General features: G+C 40.7%; 1 protein-coding gene across 5 annotated transcripts in view; it reads left to right on the top strand.

The window, feature by feature from the left end:
* The window catches only part of LOC108149959 (teneurin-a), a 156848-nt gene that overhangs the window by 128969 nt on the left and 13362 nt on the right, over window positions 1-14517 (top strand). For all 5 annotated transcript variants that reach the window (XM_017277876.2, XM_017277877.2, XM_017277875.2 and 2 more), the window contains 5 exons: window positions 1821-1940; window positions 6180-6347; window positions 6823-7015; window positions 8053-9437; window positions 12697-13253. In XM_017277876.2, coding sequence (XP_017133365.1) covers window positions 1821-1940; window positions 6180-6347; window positions 6823-7015; window positions 8053-9437; window positions 12697-13253 — 2423 coding nt within the window. The remainder of the gene's footprint in view (window positions 1-1820; window positions 1941-6179; window positions 6348-6822; window positions 7016-8052; window positions 9438-12696; window positions 13254-14517) is intronic.

Here is a 14517-nt window from a genome sequence, read left to right as displayed (position 1 = left end):
AATTCTATGCGGAGAAAGTGACAAAGAAAGCGGGTTGTCATAGTTTCTCCTCATTAAATGGAAATGTAAATGGAAATGAAAATGATTTTGGGTCGCGCAGCTGCGTCCCTCATCAAAAGATTGTGGGGGCTGTGGAGGGTTAAACACTGCCAGAGGACACTGCAAGGGCAACTGACTCGGTTTGCATTTCGACCCGTGGAAAGTATCCCATTTCCATCCGAACGACAATCGATTTTCGTTATCGGGTCAAATGTTTTTTTTTTATTTCCTCCAGCTTTGTGCTTTTAAGTTGGTTTCACTTTCATTGATTTTAAGTTGATCGTTTTGGCCTTGTTGGCCGTTAGCTGCATCTATCGAATATCGCTGAAAATCGCAGCCATTGCGATATATATCGAAATGAATTATAAAATAGTTTTTCCCCTAATAATAATTGTTTAATTATTGCATGCATTTTGAATACGTTTATAAATCGTTTGGTGGTGCTGAAATCGGTGGTTAAAGTTATCGATAGGCAAGAGATTTAACTCATCGATTTGCTCTTATTTGTGGTTCAGCATTAACCGAAGCTTGAACTTGTTAATATTATTATAATGATACCACTTTAGCAATGGTTTAAGAAACTTAAGGGTACTTTTTAACGATACCACTTAAAACTTATCGATAAATACCTTTTGCACTTGTTTTTTGAACAATGTTGATTCATTTTGCTTCTATTTCACGCTTAACTCTCCAGTGGAAACTAATGCCGAATGCCTTCGATAACATTCACCCACCAATCGATAGCCCATCAATCGCTGCACATCCCTTTTCCTCCTTTTGGTCGCAGCTTTCCATTTAAAACCGAAACCAACTTGAAATTCTGATGAGCTCGCTAAGAAGAGTTGGAGGATTCGATATATATTGGCACTCCGAAGTCGGGACTCGAAAATCTCCTAACCCTTTTCCTCCCCTGCATTTCCACCTTCCCCAAGCTGCGTGCCAAGTGCCATTTGCACTTGCATCCCGGAAAAGTAGGAGGTGGGGAAATCCCAATCCCCCCCTCCTGCTCATCCCCTGCCCTCTTTTTATCGTAACTCATTGTTGGACATTCACTCGATTCATTCCACACACTCAAAGACTCACACCCACAAGCGCCACACACACAAAGATATAAATCCACTGTAGTTGCAGATACAATGATCCAGATACAGAGATACAAAGATACAGATAAAAATACAAATAAACAAAGTAGTGAACGCATTCCTGGCGACAAAACTCTTAGAAACTCATTCCATCTCATTCTCCGTCTCGCTCGCTCGCTCTTTCCGTCTCTCTCTCTATCTCTCTCTATTTATACATACACTCCTAGTTAAATACAAATACCTATACATATGCATACGAAACCTAGCTATATTACAAATATATATACATATATATAAATATATTTATATATATTTTTATAAATATATCCTCAAATTATTGCATAACTTTTTTCGGTTTGTCCTTAGAGCCAAGTGCTGAGAAAACAATCGAGTCGCTTTTCAGTTTTCCCATTCCATCAATACAGACAATTGCTCAATGTTTTCTTCACCTTTTTCAAAACGTATGATTTTAACCACAAAACTAAATTAGAAACCAACAGAAAAGAAAAGGAAAATAAAATAAAAGAAAAGAACAGAAAAGAAAAAAGAAAAATAAATAATAATGAAAGAAAAACAAAAACTCGAACGCAAATATGCCAAGTAACTAACAGATATATTTTTGTCTTTTACAAACCCCAATAACTTAAAAACCCCCATCAAACTTCGACGTGGAAACTTTGGATTGGAAAACCCCAATAGTCGCGTATCGGTGATGCGAGGTCAGGTGATCACACCCCAAGGTCTGGGCATCGTCGGCATACGGGTTTCCGTGGATCGTGATTCCCGATTTGGGTTCACCCTAACTCGTCAAGGAGGATGGTGAGTAGTACTCTTATATCTTATATATTTTAATTTACAAACAGTAAAGCATCAAAAGTGGACAGTAAAAGTTAAAAAGTAAAACTGTTAAGACACCTTAATAAAACGATTTTCAAAATTGGGTTGGCTTCAAATAATACTGTTTTGTTAACAATTTAAAAATATTTTAAATATTTGCTTTAAATTGAGTAAAAATTAAATATTTTTTTAAGACATGGGCATTTAATAAATAAATAAACAAATTTGTGTTTAGTCATTGCCTATGCTATAACTGCTTTGATAACATTTAATTTTGTAAGTTACACCGATTTCTCGATATAAAATATTCCGAAAAGACAGTAAATAAACAAGAAGCTCTTCTTCATTTTATATTATATACTTTGGCGTTGAATCTGTTGGCTCTTTCGATGCTCTACTGTACACGTGTGTGCACACTACATTCAGCGAATGCAAATTACTTACGTATGGATGAGTTCCTTCATCGAGGGGGGATAACTTTTTTCGTTGATTAAATTCTGCTGATGAAATCCGCCGATGGCCAGAAGCACTGTGCGCGCAGCCAAAAAGTGAAGACCCAGAATGAGCAAAAAAAAATGGAAGAGAAAAAAAAAATTAACGGAAGGTTGAGATGCGCTGGCGAGGGCAAGTTATCAAATTTTTAATTAAATCTTTCGCTTTGATGTGCCGCCAACTTCTTGGGGCTGTCCTGTCCTCAAGTTTACACAAGTGGTTAGCATAATTAGAGCAGACAGGCCACAATTGGCCAGAAGCCACAGGAGTGGCTCTTTGGATGGTGGTGATAATGGTGGTGGTGGGCGGGGAATAAAAGGGACATTAGTTTCAATTATTTGACATTTCATTCGAATTGCTTTTTAAGCGCACAAATGCCGAGAGAACTTTTGCTCTAATTGAGCCCATCAAAGATGCAAGGACAGAATATTTTCTAAAAGGATGGAAAATGCGGAGCGGAAAAGAGACAACCGCCCGGCAATCCAATATATCTAATATAAATATTTTTGCAGTTGTTTTTCCTTCTCTTAAAAGGATTTCCGTTTGCTGCCATCAGCAACATTGTTTGCTGTCCTTGTTGTTTTGCCATTTTCTTTTTCACCCATGTGTGTGTGTGAGTGTGTGTTGGCCAATTTAAATAAACATTTCGCACCCGACTCTGCATGATTTTATTATGGCCAAGCGGAGGAATACAAACAAAATCTGTGCAGCAGACAGACAAAACTCCGACTGTCTGATGATTATTTGTGTTTACTTTCCACACACACACACTCACACACACACTAGCTTTGTTTATTTCAATCTCGCACACACAGTCGCACATTAGCCTAGACAAATAGAAAGGTGTATAGAGCATAGCATACCTATGTGGGCCAGGAGATTTTTACCTTTTTCCCATTACCCTTTACCTTTTAGCTGACTCTGTGGCCATAATTTCTCATTAGGCCAATGGCCAAGTAAACGATATGTTGCATGTTGCTGCCGTTTCAAATATGTCGCTGCAACTACTTTCCGACGAAAAGGTCCTGGCATAAATTCCTTACTCCTTATTTATGTATTTTTATTATGACAACTTTGCTGTTATTTATTTTGGCCCCCCTTTCTTTCTTTCTTTTTGAGGGACTTTAAACTTGTTCCGCTCCCTCTGTGTCCTTGTTATTTTTTATGTCTCTGCTGGCCTCCTTATTCCTGCTGCTACTGCTGCTACTGCTGCTACTTCTGCTGCTCCTGCCACTTGTGTACTGTGTGTGTTAGCTTGCAATAATTCCTGTTTATGCTCGCATTATTTTTGGCTTCTTATATACACTGTTGGCCAGCAATTTAGTGACACTATTTCACTCACATTTTACTGGCTTTCCCCAACCTTTATTGATCCGCTTTGGACTTAAATTGGTTTTTAAAGGCACACAGAGACATATTTGTATTCATTAAGGTTTTTATTATATATATTATTTTTCTAAAATTAAAACCTTTTATTTATTTAAGTTGCAAAAAAAAAACAATTTATTTATTGCCATAATGAACTTGAAATTCAAAACTTTTTTTCACAGTTTTCTCATATGAAGCATACTACTACATAATTTTTATTTAGCATCACAAATTGTTTGATTTTGCTTTAAAAAATTTAAATATTCTTCAAATTTCACTCTTTAATATTCTACCAAAAATTTGTTTTTCTGTGTACTTAAATATGAGTAATTTTTTTTTTTTGAATTCATTTTGGTTTATGTTGCTGTTGCTAATGTTGCTGCTGTGCCATGTTATGCGGCCCAATAAGCAACAGTGTGTTGTTAGCGGATTCCCTGCCCCATTTTTTCCGCATACATATGTGTGTATGGAGGATACTTTTGGCCTCAGATTGTTGTATGTGGCTGGTTCCTTGGGTCTGTTGCAGGATTTTATGGTTTTGTATTTATAATGTTTATTTCAATTTCATGCTTTTATTAGCTACCCCACACACACTCGCATTTTCTATTTTCCTTAGGACCGACTTTTCTTGTTGCTCTTTTGGCCATTTGTTGTCCTGCTTAATTTTTTTTTTTCTTATCCCGCTCCTTTTCATATACATTTTTTTTTGTTGTGGTTGTGGCTGTTGCTTGCTAACATGCATTGTTGGTTGTTGTTGTCATAGTAATAAAGGTAATAAAAGACATTATATTGTGCTGCAGGGGATTATTGTTGGCATTTTTTATTGCATAAGTATTATTAGAGTATGCGAAACGTATGTCTCCATGTGTGTGTGTGGGGTAGATGTTTTTGGGTTTTCGCCTCCGCCAAATGCCTTACACCCACCGAACCACCCGAGGACCAGCCAAAACCAGCCAGAAACCACCCACTGAACCACTTGCCACTCCTCGCATTTCTCTGGCTTTCCGCTCTGGTCATGCTCATAAAATCCAATTCAATTACAAATGAATGAATGCAATGCCATAGCGGACTGTAGCCTGGCACAGCTGTAGTCAAAAAAATAGGTCTTTGAAAAACCAAACAACTCTAAATTTAAAATAATATTTATCCTTTTTGACTTTCGAAACTTATAAATTAACCCACACTAAAATTGGGCAAAGCCAATAGGTAAATAAATTCTGAATTTCTAGAACTCAAATGGGGAAAATAATATTAAAAAGTATTATTTATATCAACATTTTTTAAATTACTTCATTTGATTATTTGATTTGATCTTTAGACTAATTAAAATCATCAATTTACTTAAATATATTAATAAATTGATTCAATGCAATAATTAGACCTCTTCTTTTGCTCCGACTGTGTGTGTATGGAATATGTGTAGCTTCTTTATGCATGCCATAAAAACAGTTTGCAGTATAGTGGCAAAATCGTAAAATTAAATTAGCAAAAATTGTAACAAATTTTACAAATTCCCTTGTATTTTAGTTTTTTGTTTTCTCCGTTTATTTTGTTACCACTTTATTTTTAATGAAATGCATGCCCTTGTTTATGGACATGTTTATTGGCAGCTTTGGTCGCTGTTGGTTAACGAGACAATTCAATTGAATGTTCTGTCCTTTCAATTGAGCGGGGGAAAAACACGAGGATCAGGGCATTGAAAACATTTTCCAGATGCAGGCCATCTCGTTCGCTGCGCTATCTCCGTCGCACGCACAAAACACAATTAAAAATCGCATTAATTAAATATTTCAAAAGCAAAAGTTTTCGCCATTTCTTGAGTTTCCAGCGCGACTTGGCTTTGTACCTCCACCTTGTCGTTTTCCTGCATTTTCTTTTCCATTTCCCCCCCTTCCCCGACTTAGTTTTTGTTGTTGTTGTTGTTGTGGCCCTTTGTTTTCCAACATCTTCGTCTTCTTGGCAGAAGTTTGTGCAACTTTTCCGTAGCTGCAATGCGAATTTTCTCTTGTAATAATGGCGGCGGCTCGCAATCGCCATCATTATATTTAATGCGGCTAACGCATGGGAAGTAAGGGGGGTGTTTGGTTGGGGTGGCTTAACTTATGCTCTATACCTTCTGCGACCCCACCTTCCCACCCACCCAACAAGTCGGCATCTAAAGTTTTTCAATTTCCCACAAACAATTGAGGTATTATCTGGGGCTATACCTTGGCGTTAGGTCGCAAGAACTGAGCAGAGGGGTGCAAATTCGCTATTCCCTTCAAGTTCATTAAAATATTAATTTGCATGTTTGCCAGCAACTTTTGTACTAATTTCGTATTCCATTTCATATTTTTTGCCCCCACCCCACTCCTATTACAGGTTCGATGTGCTGGTGAATGGTGGCGGAGCGGTGACCTTGCAGTTCCAGCGCTCCCCCTTCCGACCTTTGACCCGCACCGTCTTTGTGCCCTGGAACCGGATCGTGGTGCTTCCGCCCGTGCAAATGCAGCTGAGCGACGACGACGAGACGACCAGCCGGAATATCAAGTGAGTTTCTTAGTCTTACGCACCTCATTAAATAAGGGAGCGAGTTTAATCTTCACACAACCACAATCTCATAGCTGGTTTGAATTTTAAAAGTCTTTAAAACGCGTGCTTTAATTTAATTTCATTGCATAAGGTCTTAATATGAATAATAACTGTTTTTTAGAACATTTACCTTTACACATTAAAGTTTGAAAGAGTTTAATCAAATATAATGTTTAGCTGTTTAGCCTTTCTAAACACTAAAAATGTTTGTTGACATTAATATCATTTTAATATTGCAAAAACTTATGTCAGGTATTACAAAATGTATTTTAAAACAATTCTTTTATAGATTAAAGTATTTCTTAAATCATTTTAATTAGTTAATAAACTATTATGGACTTTTTAAAATATCTTTTCTACATAACATTAATTTTATATTTACTTTATTAATTATAATAATTAATAATTTCCTTGTGATTTTGCCATTTTGCAGGGTGGCTCCGCTGAATCCCGCCCTGACGTTCCTGAACTCGATCCACTATCACACGGCGGACGAGGCCAACGATGCCAGCAAGGTGTGCATGGACCACGATCACGAGAAGCTGCGGCCCCAACTGATCAGCACCTGGATGCCAAATGGAGTGGGCGCCATGCCCGGCAAGAGGGTCATCTTTGCCGAAACTCAGGTGCGTTGGGTTGGTTGCTCCACCACCACGTCCTCGTCCTTCGCCTCCGCCTCCTCCTCCGCCACGTCTCTCATTTAGCATTCATCCACCCCAACGCCCGGTCCCTAATGCCATTCCTAATTAGCAGTCCTGGCAGCTGCTGCTGGACGCAGCGCAGTTTTAATTAATTTAAAGTTTGCCTTAATGACATTATAACTTTGCATCTGCCCGGTGGAGTGGGAGGAGGAGGAGGAGGAGGAGGAGGATGATGCTGTTGGGCCAAAAGGGCCAGTGAGGTAGACATTAATTCTGCCAGAGAAGCGAGAAACCTCTCCTCGAAGGTCTGGCCCTCGCTGGATTCGCAATGCGTTTAATTGCAGCACTCGAACCTGTCCAGCTGCGGTCACCAGTAGACACTATCTCATCCCCACTTTCCCTACTTTCCCCACTTTCCCTGTTGCCCCATCCTCTCTCTACCAGAGTTGCCGCTGAGAGACATTTTCCCAGGTCTAGTCAAAGTTATCCAGGGTTAACAGTCACCTAGGGCAGTCAAGCTATGGCAATAGTCAGAAAACAATATAAGTGTAAAAATCAGGCAACAATGCATTTTAATAAATATTAGTTGTCTAACAAGCCATTAGTTCAATCACATTCGATAAATTTAACCTTTTTACTCCAAAATAATATTTTAAATATTTAATATATTATGTTCTTCTAGTTAAACAAACTATAAAAATTATAGATATTTTGAGTAGTATTGAGTTAGTTTTGTTAGCCTTTAAAATCATGAAGTTAAATATTCTTAATGTTACCTTAACTTAAGGTTTGGTAAAATTAAAATTATATTGCTAAAAACATATCATGCAAATAATTATATGACTTGTGCTTTTAGGTTAAAGTATTTATTAAAGAAAGAATAAATATTTTAACTAACTTTTAAATAACATTCCGAAATAAACATTAACTCAACCAGCAGATAGGGCAAAACCAAAATAACAGAGGCATATAAATACGCTTGCCAAAATCGTAACTCAGTGGTTTTGTTTGTCCCTCCACAGATCGTGCAAGAATCCATCCAAATACCGGGCTCGGATCTCCACCTGACGTATCAATCCTCGCAAGCCAGCGGCTACCTGAGCATCGTGCGCATGCGTCTGACCGCTGAGACCATACCGCCCACCCTGACCCACGTGCATGTGGGCGTGGAGATCGAGGGCGCCCTGCATGTGAAGACGTACGAAGCGGATCCCAGTTTGGTGCACACGTTTGCGTGGAACAAGCGCAACGTGTATCGCCAGAAGGTATACGGTGTGACCGTGGCAAGGATTTCGGTGGGCTACCAGCACAGCACATGCCAGTCGCCCGTTTGGATTGCCCAGACGGCCAAACTGCAGGGCTACGACGTGGATATATCCGACATCGGGGGATGGGGTCTGGACATCCATCATCACTACAACTTCCACGAGGGCATATTGCAGAAGGGCGATGGCAGTACGCTGCACATGAAGGAGTACCCGCGAACGGTTAAGGTGGTGATGGGCACCGGCCTGCAACGACCTTTGACCTGTCCCGACTACTGCAATGGCGTGGCCAAGGATGCCAAGCTGCTCACTCCGATTGCCCTGGCCACCGGACCGGACGGCAGTCTCTATGTGGGTGACTTCAATCTGGTGCGTCGCATTACGCCCGACGGCAAGGTGTTCACCATCCTTCAGCTGAGTGCCACGCAAGTGTCGTATCAATATTACCTGGCCGTCTCGCCGGCCGACGGACACCTGTACATCTCCGATCCGGAGAGGCACCAGATCCTCCGGCTGCTGCGGCTCGAGAAGGTGAAGGATCCGAGCATCAACAGTGATCCCGTGGTGGGCAGTGGCCAGCGTTGCATTCCCGGCGACGAGGGCAATTGCGGCGACGGTGGTCCCGCCCTCCTGGCTCGACTGTCCCATCCCAAGGGACTGGCCATCGCAGCCGATCGCACCATGTACATTGCCGATGGCACCAACATCCGAGCCGTGGACCCCAAGGGTGTGATCCACACCCTAATTGGCCATCACGGACACCACAATCACTGGAGTCCGGCTCCCTGCAGCGGCACCTTGATGGCCAATCAGGCGCAATTGCAATGGCCCACCGGCCTGGCACTGAGTCCCCTGGACGGCTCACTGCACTTCATCGACGATCGCCTGGTCCTGCGGCTCACCTCGGACATGAAGATCCGCGTGGTGGCCGGCACACCGCTGCACTGCAGCAATGGCGGGCAGGACGGCAGGGTCAACAAGACGGGCACGGACAATGTCCTGGGCACCGTTCTGGCCATGGCCTTCTCGCCCTTCGGCAATCTTTACATTGCGGACAGCGACTCGAGAAGGGTCAATTCCATTCGCGTGGTGGACACTGCCGGAAATATGCGATACTTTGCCGGAAAGCAGGAGGGCACAGGGTGAGTAGACAGTCTTTGGCTATATATACGCTATAAATAAACTGTAACATTGTCCGTTTGTCCGTTTAAGAGCACATGCTCATAGTTCTGAGGAACTGTTCGAATAAGAAAGACTATTGGTGTGGTTGCAAAAATTATACTACATTTTAATTACAAAATTTTAATTTATTTGTTTCCCAAAATTTCATTCTTTTTTTTAATAATTCATTGATTGTCCGCTTAAGAGAACAACCTCTTCGTTCTCTGGAACTGTTCGAGTAAGAAATACTAAATTACACAGACTATGGTTATAAATTACAGAATTTTAATTTGGGTTTTTCCAAATTCCCTTTTTTGTTTTTAAATTATTCTTTTTTTGTCGGTTAAAAAGAGTGAGCTCTTAAGTTTCTAAATTTTAATTAAGTATGTAATTAAGTTCTTATATATTTTACCCTAAATATTCCGACTGTTTACAAACATGAATCGTTACCATTAATTTTGTTTGCATTGTTTATTTAACATTAGAAGGGATTATGAGTTCTTTTTTGACTTGGATTTTATGCTGATTCTAAAATATGAATGTTGTTCGAAAGTTGAATAAGCAATATTTCATACAGTTTGAGGGAGCTTAGTTTAGGATGTTATAAATCAAAGGGCACCCTTTTCACTGTCAATGCGGGGCTGTTATACCAATGTGGTGCCCCATTTGGACTTCAGCGAGTTATCAAAGTGCATAGAAAATAAATAATTCCCAGCAGTTGGCTGTTGGCTGTTGGCCCCCCGTATATGTAGTCGGAATAACCGAACTATTGCATTCTTAGTTGTTTTATGCCCTCAAATATTGACTGGCTACTGGGTCAACATAACAGGGAATTTGGTCAGCAGGCCGCTGGCCAAAAACCAAACGGAGGAACATGATGGCGAATGGTTGGGGAAATCGTTGGGCAAACAGGGGGAAAAATCGGGGGACGAAAGGGTGGGCGGGGCAGATTGACTCCACTCCACTCGGACTTGTTTATGCGCATACTTGACCCAATTAAGTGAGCTCCGGGCTATTTGCATATTGCCGAACGATATCAGGCAATTTTTCAAAATGTCTACCGAAACGACACACGGGACGACAAAACGCACAGGACGAGGGGCGAGCGGAAAGGAGAAAGGATACCGTAGAGTGGGGCATAAATAATAAAAATTCAGCAAGAGCAGCACAAAATTGCCAATGCACCAAAACGGCCATAAATGTCAGGCCAACTAGGCAATACCCCCAGAGTATTCGAGTATTCCCATCCTATATATATATATACACATATACTATATAGGTATGTACTCGTATGCTTACCCATCTCTTTTTCGCTTTTTCGGTTTTTCCATTCGGAGCCATGTTAACTTTATTTGACTTTATTAACCCATTTTGAAGGCATCGAGAAACGGTGACCAGAAATTAATTGGAATTCTCACATTGGGAAATTTCATTGTCTGATTTTTCATGGCCCCAGTACACGCACACACACACGCAGACACACAACAATATGTGTATAAATGTCCGTTTGTGCGTGCATTTGTGCTCCAAAGGCACTAAAGCCATTTGCATTTTATGCATTGATTAAAGAGGGGTAGAAAACGGAAACGGAAACAGCAGTCAATGAACTTAAATTCCTGACGCAAACGGAATAATTTTATGCCATGCTAAGAATGGGCTATGATTTTCAGTGTTGCTAAGTTCAGTACCGCTTAGTATTGTAGTAAATACTGGCCAGTGTGGGTTAGTGAAATTCAAGTATAAATTGATATTTTATGAAATTCAATATGTTCGTTGACGAAACAGCAACTTTTCTTTTTTTTAATTTAGTTGTAATGAAGTTATATTTAGATTAAATTTACTCAGTGTTGGTAAATGGTCAATAATGCAAATTCCCAACTTAATTGTGGTAAATGCACTTAAATAACTAAATTATTTAAGTGAAAAGCATAAAATTCTACAGCTTTGATGACTCCCTTCCTATTTTACATCACAAAATGTACACTAAACCAATTAATTTGGTTCGTTGATTGGCGTCAAAAAAAATGCCCCAAAACTCATGGATATTCTACAGTTTTTGAAGGGGTTAGGGAATATTGTGCAACGTTATCCCAACTGAATATTCGGGGTCGCAGTTGATTTAAGCAACTACTACAACTCTGGACAGCGGCGATAATGGGGGTGAAGGGGGTCATGTGAATGGCGTCAGGTGCCAGGGGGTTAAAGGGTAGATAGGCGAAAGAGAGAGGGGGAGGGGGCGTTTGATTCAAGTGGGCGTGGCCGGCAGACGTGGCAAAGTAATTAGCGGCCGTCGCGCCACAGACAGAAACTATAAATCAACTTTTCACTCTTTTTTTTCTTCCCCCGACGTCTTTTGTGCAGAACCATATCTTTCGAGAGGCGGCCAAAAGGGGCTAAGGGTTAAGGTTTCACCGGCAGTCGGGGGTTAAGGGTCGGCGGCGGAAAGGTGGATGGGGGGCGGTCTGTGTCTGTGTCCGTGTCTGTTGCGTGGGCGTGGCAGCGATAAGCGGCGCCCGGAGCTCGCTTTACTTTAGACTGTTTATCGAACAAACAATGTCATCATAAATATGCGTCCCGAGCAGCCATCCAAGTAAAAAAAAGGGGGAAATCCTGAAGAGAAAGCCTGGAGAAAGGGTGCGGCTGAAGATAGGAAAAATACGGAAATAAGGAGTGTGGGTGGGTGATTGTTCTCGACCGACCCTTCGTACCATATAACAATAAGGCGTATCTGTAGCCTACCAGAAGTTGGACAGAACAACTCATTCGGCTTGTATTAGCATAGGTAGCTTTGATAGCTGGCTATTTTAAGTTGTATATATTTTTATTAATTGCTTTAACAATTTCTAATTTTCTATTCAAAATATATGGGAAAGCTCAAAGTAACTTGCTCTAGTATTATGTATTATTTGAAGAAACTGCAAAACTCTTTCTCCTTTTGGGCTTTTGTGTTGGTTATTTCATTCGTATTTTCAGTTTTGTAATATGAATATTACAAATAGACAAATAAAGTATTAATAATGCAACTATTCTCAATATATGCCCAAAGTATTTATTAATTATTTATTTGGGCTTTATTTTTATAAAGGTTTTGATTAAATGTGTTTATGGCTATTTCCATTTGAAATAAGGGCTGCCAATTGATTTTCTTTAAAATTTGGAACTTGGACAACCGAGTGTTTAATTACCACATTTTCCAAGCACAACTAATTCGCTTGTTCTTTGCTTTTTTTTTTAAACCAGTTCCCAGACCTGCGACTGTGCGATTGGAGGCGGTGGCAATGGCAGCGCTGCCTCCGCGGGAGTGGGCGGGGCCAGCGGTGGCGCCTATTCGACAACGGTTAACCCAACGCGGCCGAATGGCGGCACCACGCCCACCACCCCGTCGGGCGGAAACGGAAGCGGAAATGGCAACGGTTCGTCGGCCACCTCGAGCACTGGTGGCTCCTCCTCCGGCGGTGGGGCGAACGGCGGTGGTGCCTGCATCTGTGCTGGCGGCATTGCCCTCTCCGCCGGATCCGGCTCGAACTCCGGCTCCGGAAATGGCAACGGCAACGGCGGCGGCACCCTTGCCAGCATCGTGGGCAGCGGCGGTCTGATGTCCACGGGACCCACAACGACCACCACTGTGCTGCTGGGCGCCAAGACCACGGCAGCGGGCATCGGCGGCGGGGCGGCCACCTTGAACGACGACGGCACACTCAGCAACGCGGAGACGCTGCTCTCCTCGAACGCCCGATTCCAGGCCATTTCCGCCATCGCAGTGGCCCAGGACGGGGTCATCAATGTGGCCGATCAAGGTGAGTCGCGAATCCTGGCTTATCGTACAATTAAGTGATTTTGTTAGGTATCCAAAATGTGGGGAATTTGTCGTTAATCTGTATTTTTTAGTTTAAATAGTTGTAAACTTATCGCTAAGGTTGCTAAAATCCATATTAATATACTAGTTCCAAGTTTGCAATTCGAGACACCATTCTTACTCTAAGAATATCAGATATATTAATCAAAAGCTCGTTTTTGTTTAGTTCCTACTTTTTTTTGCATTTATAGAATTTATAAATTGACAAGAATGTTTGGTGATAAGAACTTAAATTATAAAATTCTAATTCTTGGTAAGAATAATCTATAAAACGTTAAAATAGGGAAAAATGTTTGTTAAACTCTTTTGATGATAATGAAGATTTTTTAAAATATCAAATTATTGCTTAACAACATTTAAGAACTAAATAGAATAATTATAAGAACAATTCGAATGTAATAAACGTAATTCAAATTAAAGTTAAAGCTTAGCAACTTGAACATGAAGTAATAGATAGATTGTTTCGTTTTATAAGAAAGTGCAAAATATTTCTTGGTAAAATGTAAGTCTCCACTAAGTTACATATATAAATTATGCTGAGTAAATAGGCATTGTGAATCAATAATTTTCATTTTGTAGCATGTTCTCGAAGGTTTTCGATGCGTTTTTCATAAGTATACTCCAAGCCATATTGCTATTTCAGTGGTCTGACAGTTGGGTTCCCAACAACTGTCATCTGATACAGCAAATTTGTCATCTTCCTTCGAACTGTTTGCCCCATGTGTTTGTGTGTATGTGTGTGTGTGGGCCAGGCAATTTGCTTTTGTAATGCACACACCCACACCCACACACACACACATAACAGCATGGAAAATGGAACATTTCCTTTGGCAAATTTTCTTCAACTGGCACTTCTTCTTTTCCTTTTCTTTGGGCCATGTTGCTGTGTTAACAATAACAAGTGGTGAAGGGAACAAAAAATAGAAAATGTTAACTACTGGCTGGTGGAGTATAGGAAATACAAAAAAAAAAAAAGAAGAGAAATTTATGGAAAACCGGAAGTTGAATTTCGACATATTGCAAAACACAACCACAGCAAATACAATAATAATAATGACAGCAACAGCAACAGCAACACAGCAACAACAGAAAGAGCCACGGAAATGGCAACAAAACTTGAACAATGAACAAGCTGTGGAGGAACACGCAATTGTTGTTGTAATTGGCCATAATGGCGAAGGGGGTTGGGGGGCACTGGAAAAGTG

Source organism: Drosophila elegans, unplaced genomic scaffold (genome assembly GCF_018152505.1).
Source record: "Drosophila elegans isolate 14027-0461.03 unplaced genomic scaffold, ASM1815250v1 contig_149, whole genome shotgun sequence".
NCBI classification, from domain to species: Eukaryota; Metazoa; Arthropoda; class Insecta; order Diptera; family Drosophilidae; genus Drosophila; species Drosophila elegans.
Note: the sequence above shows the minus strand (reverse complement) of the source record. Positions and strands in the feature narration are given on the sequence as shown.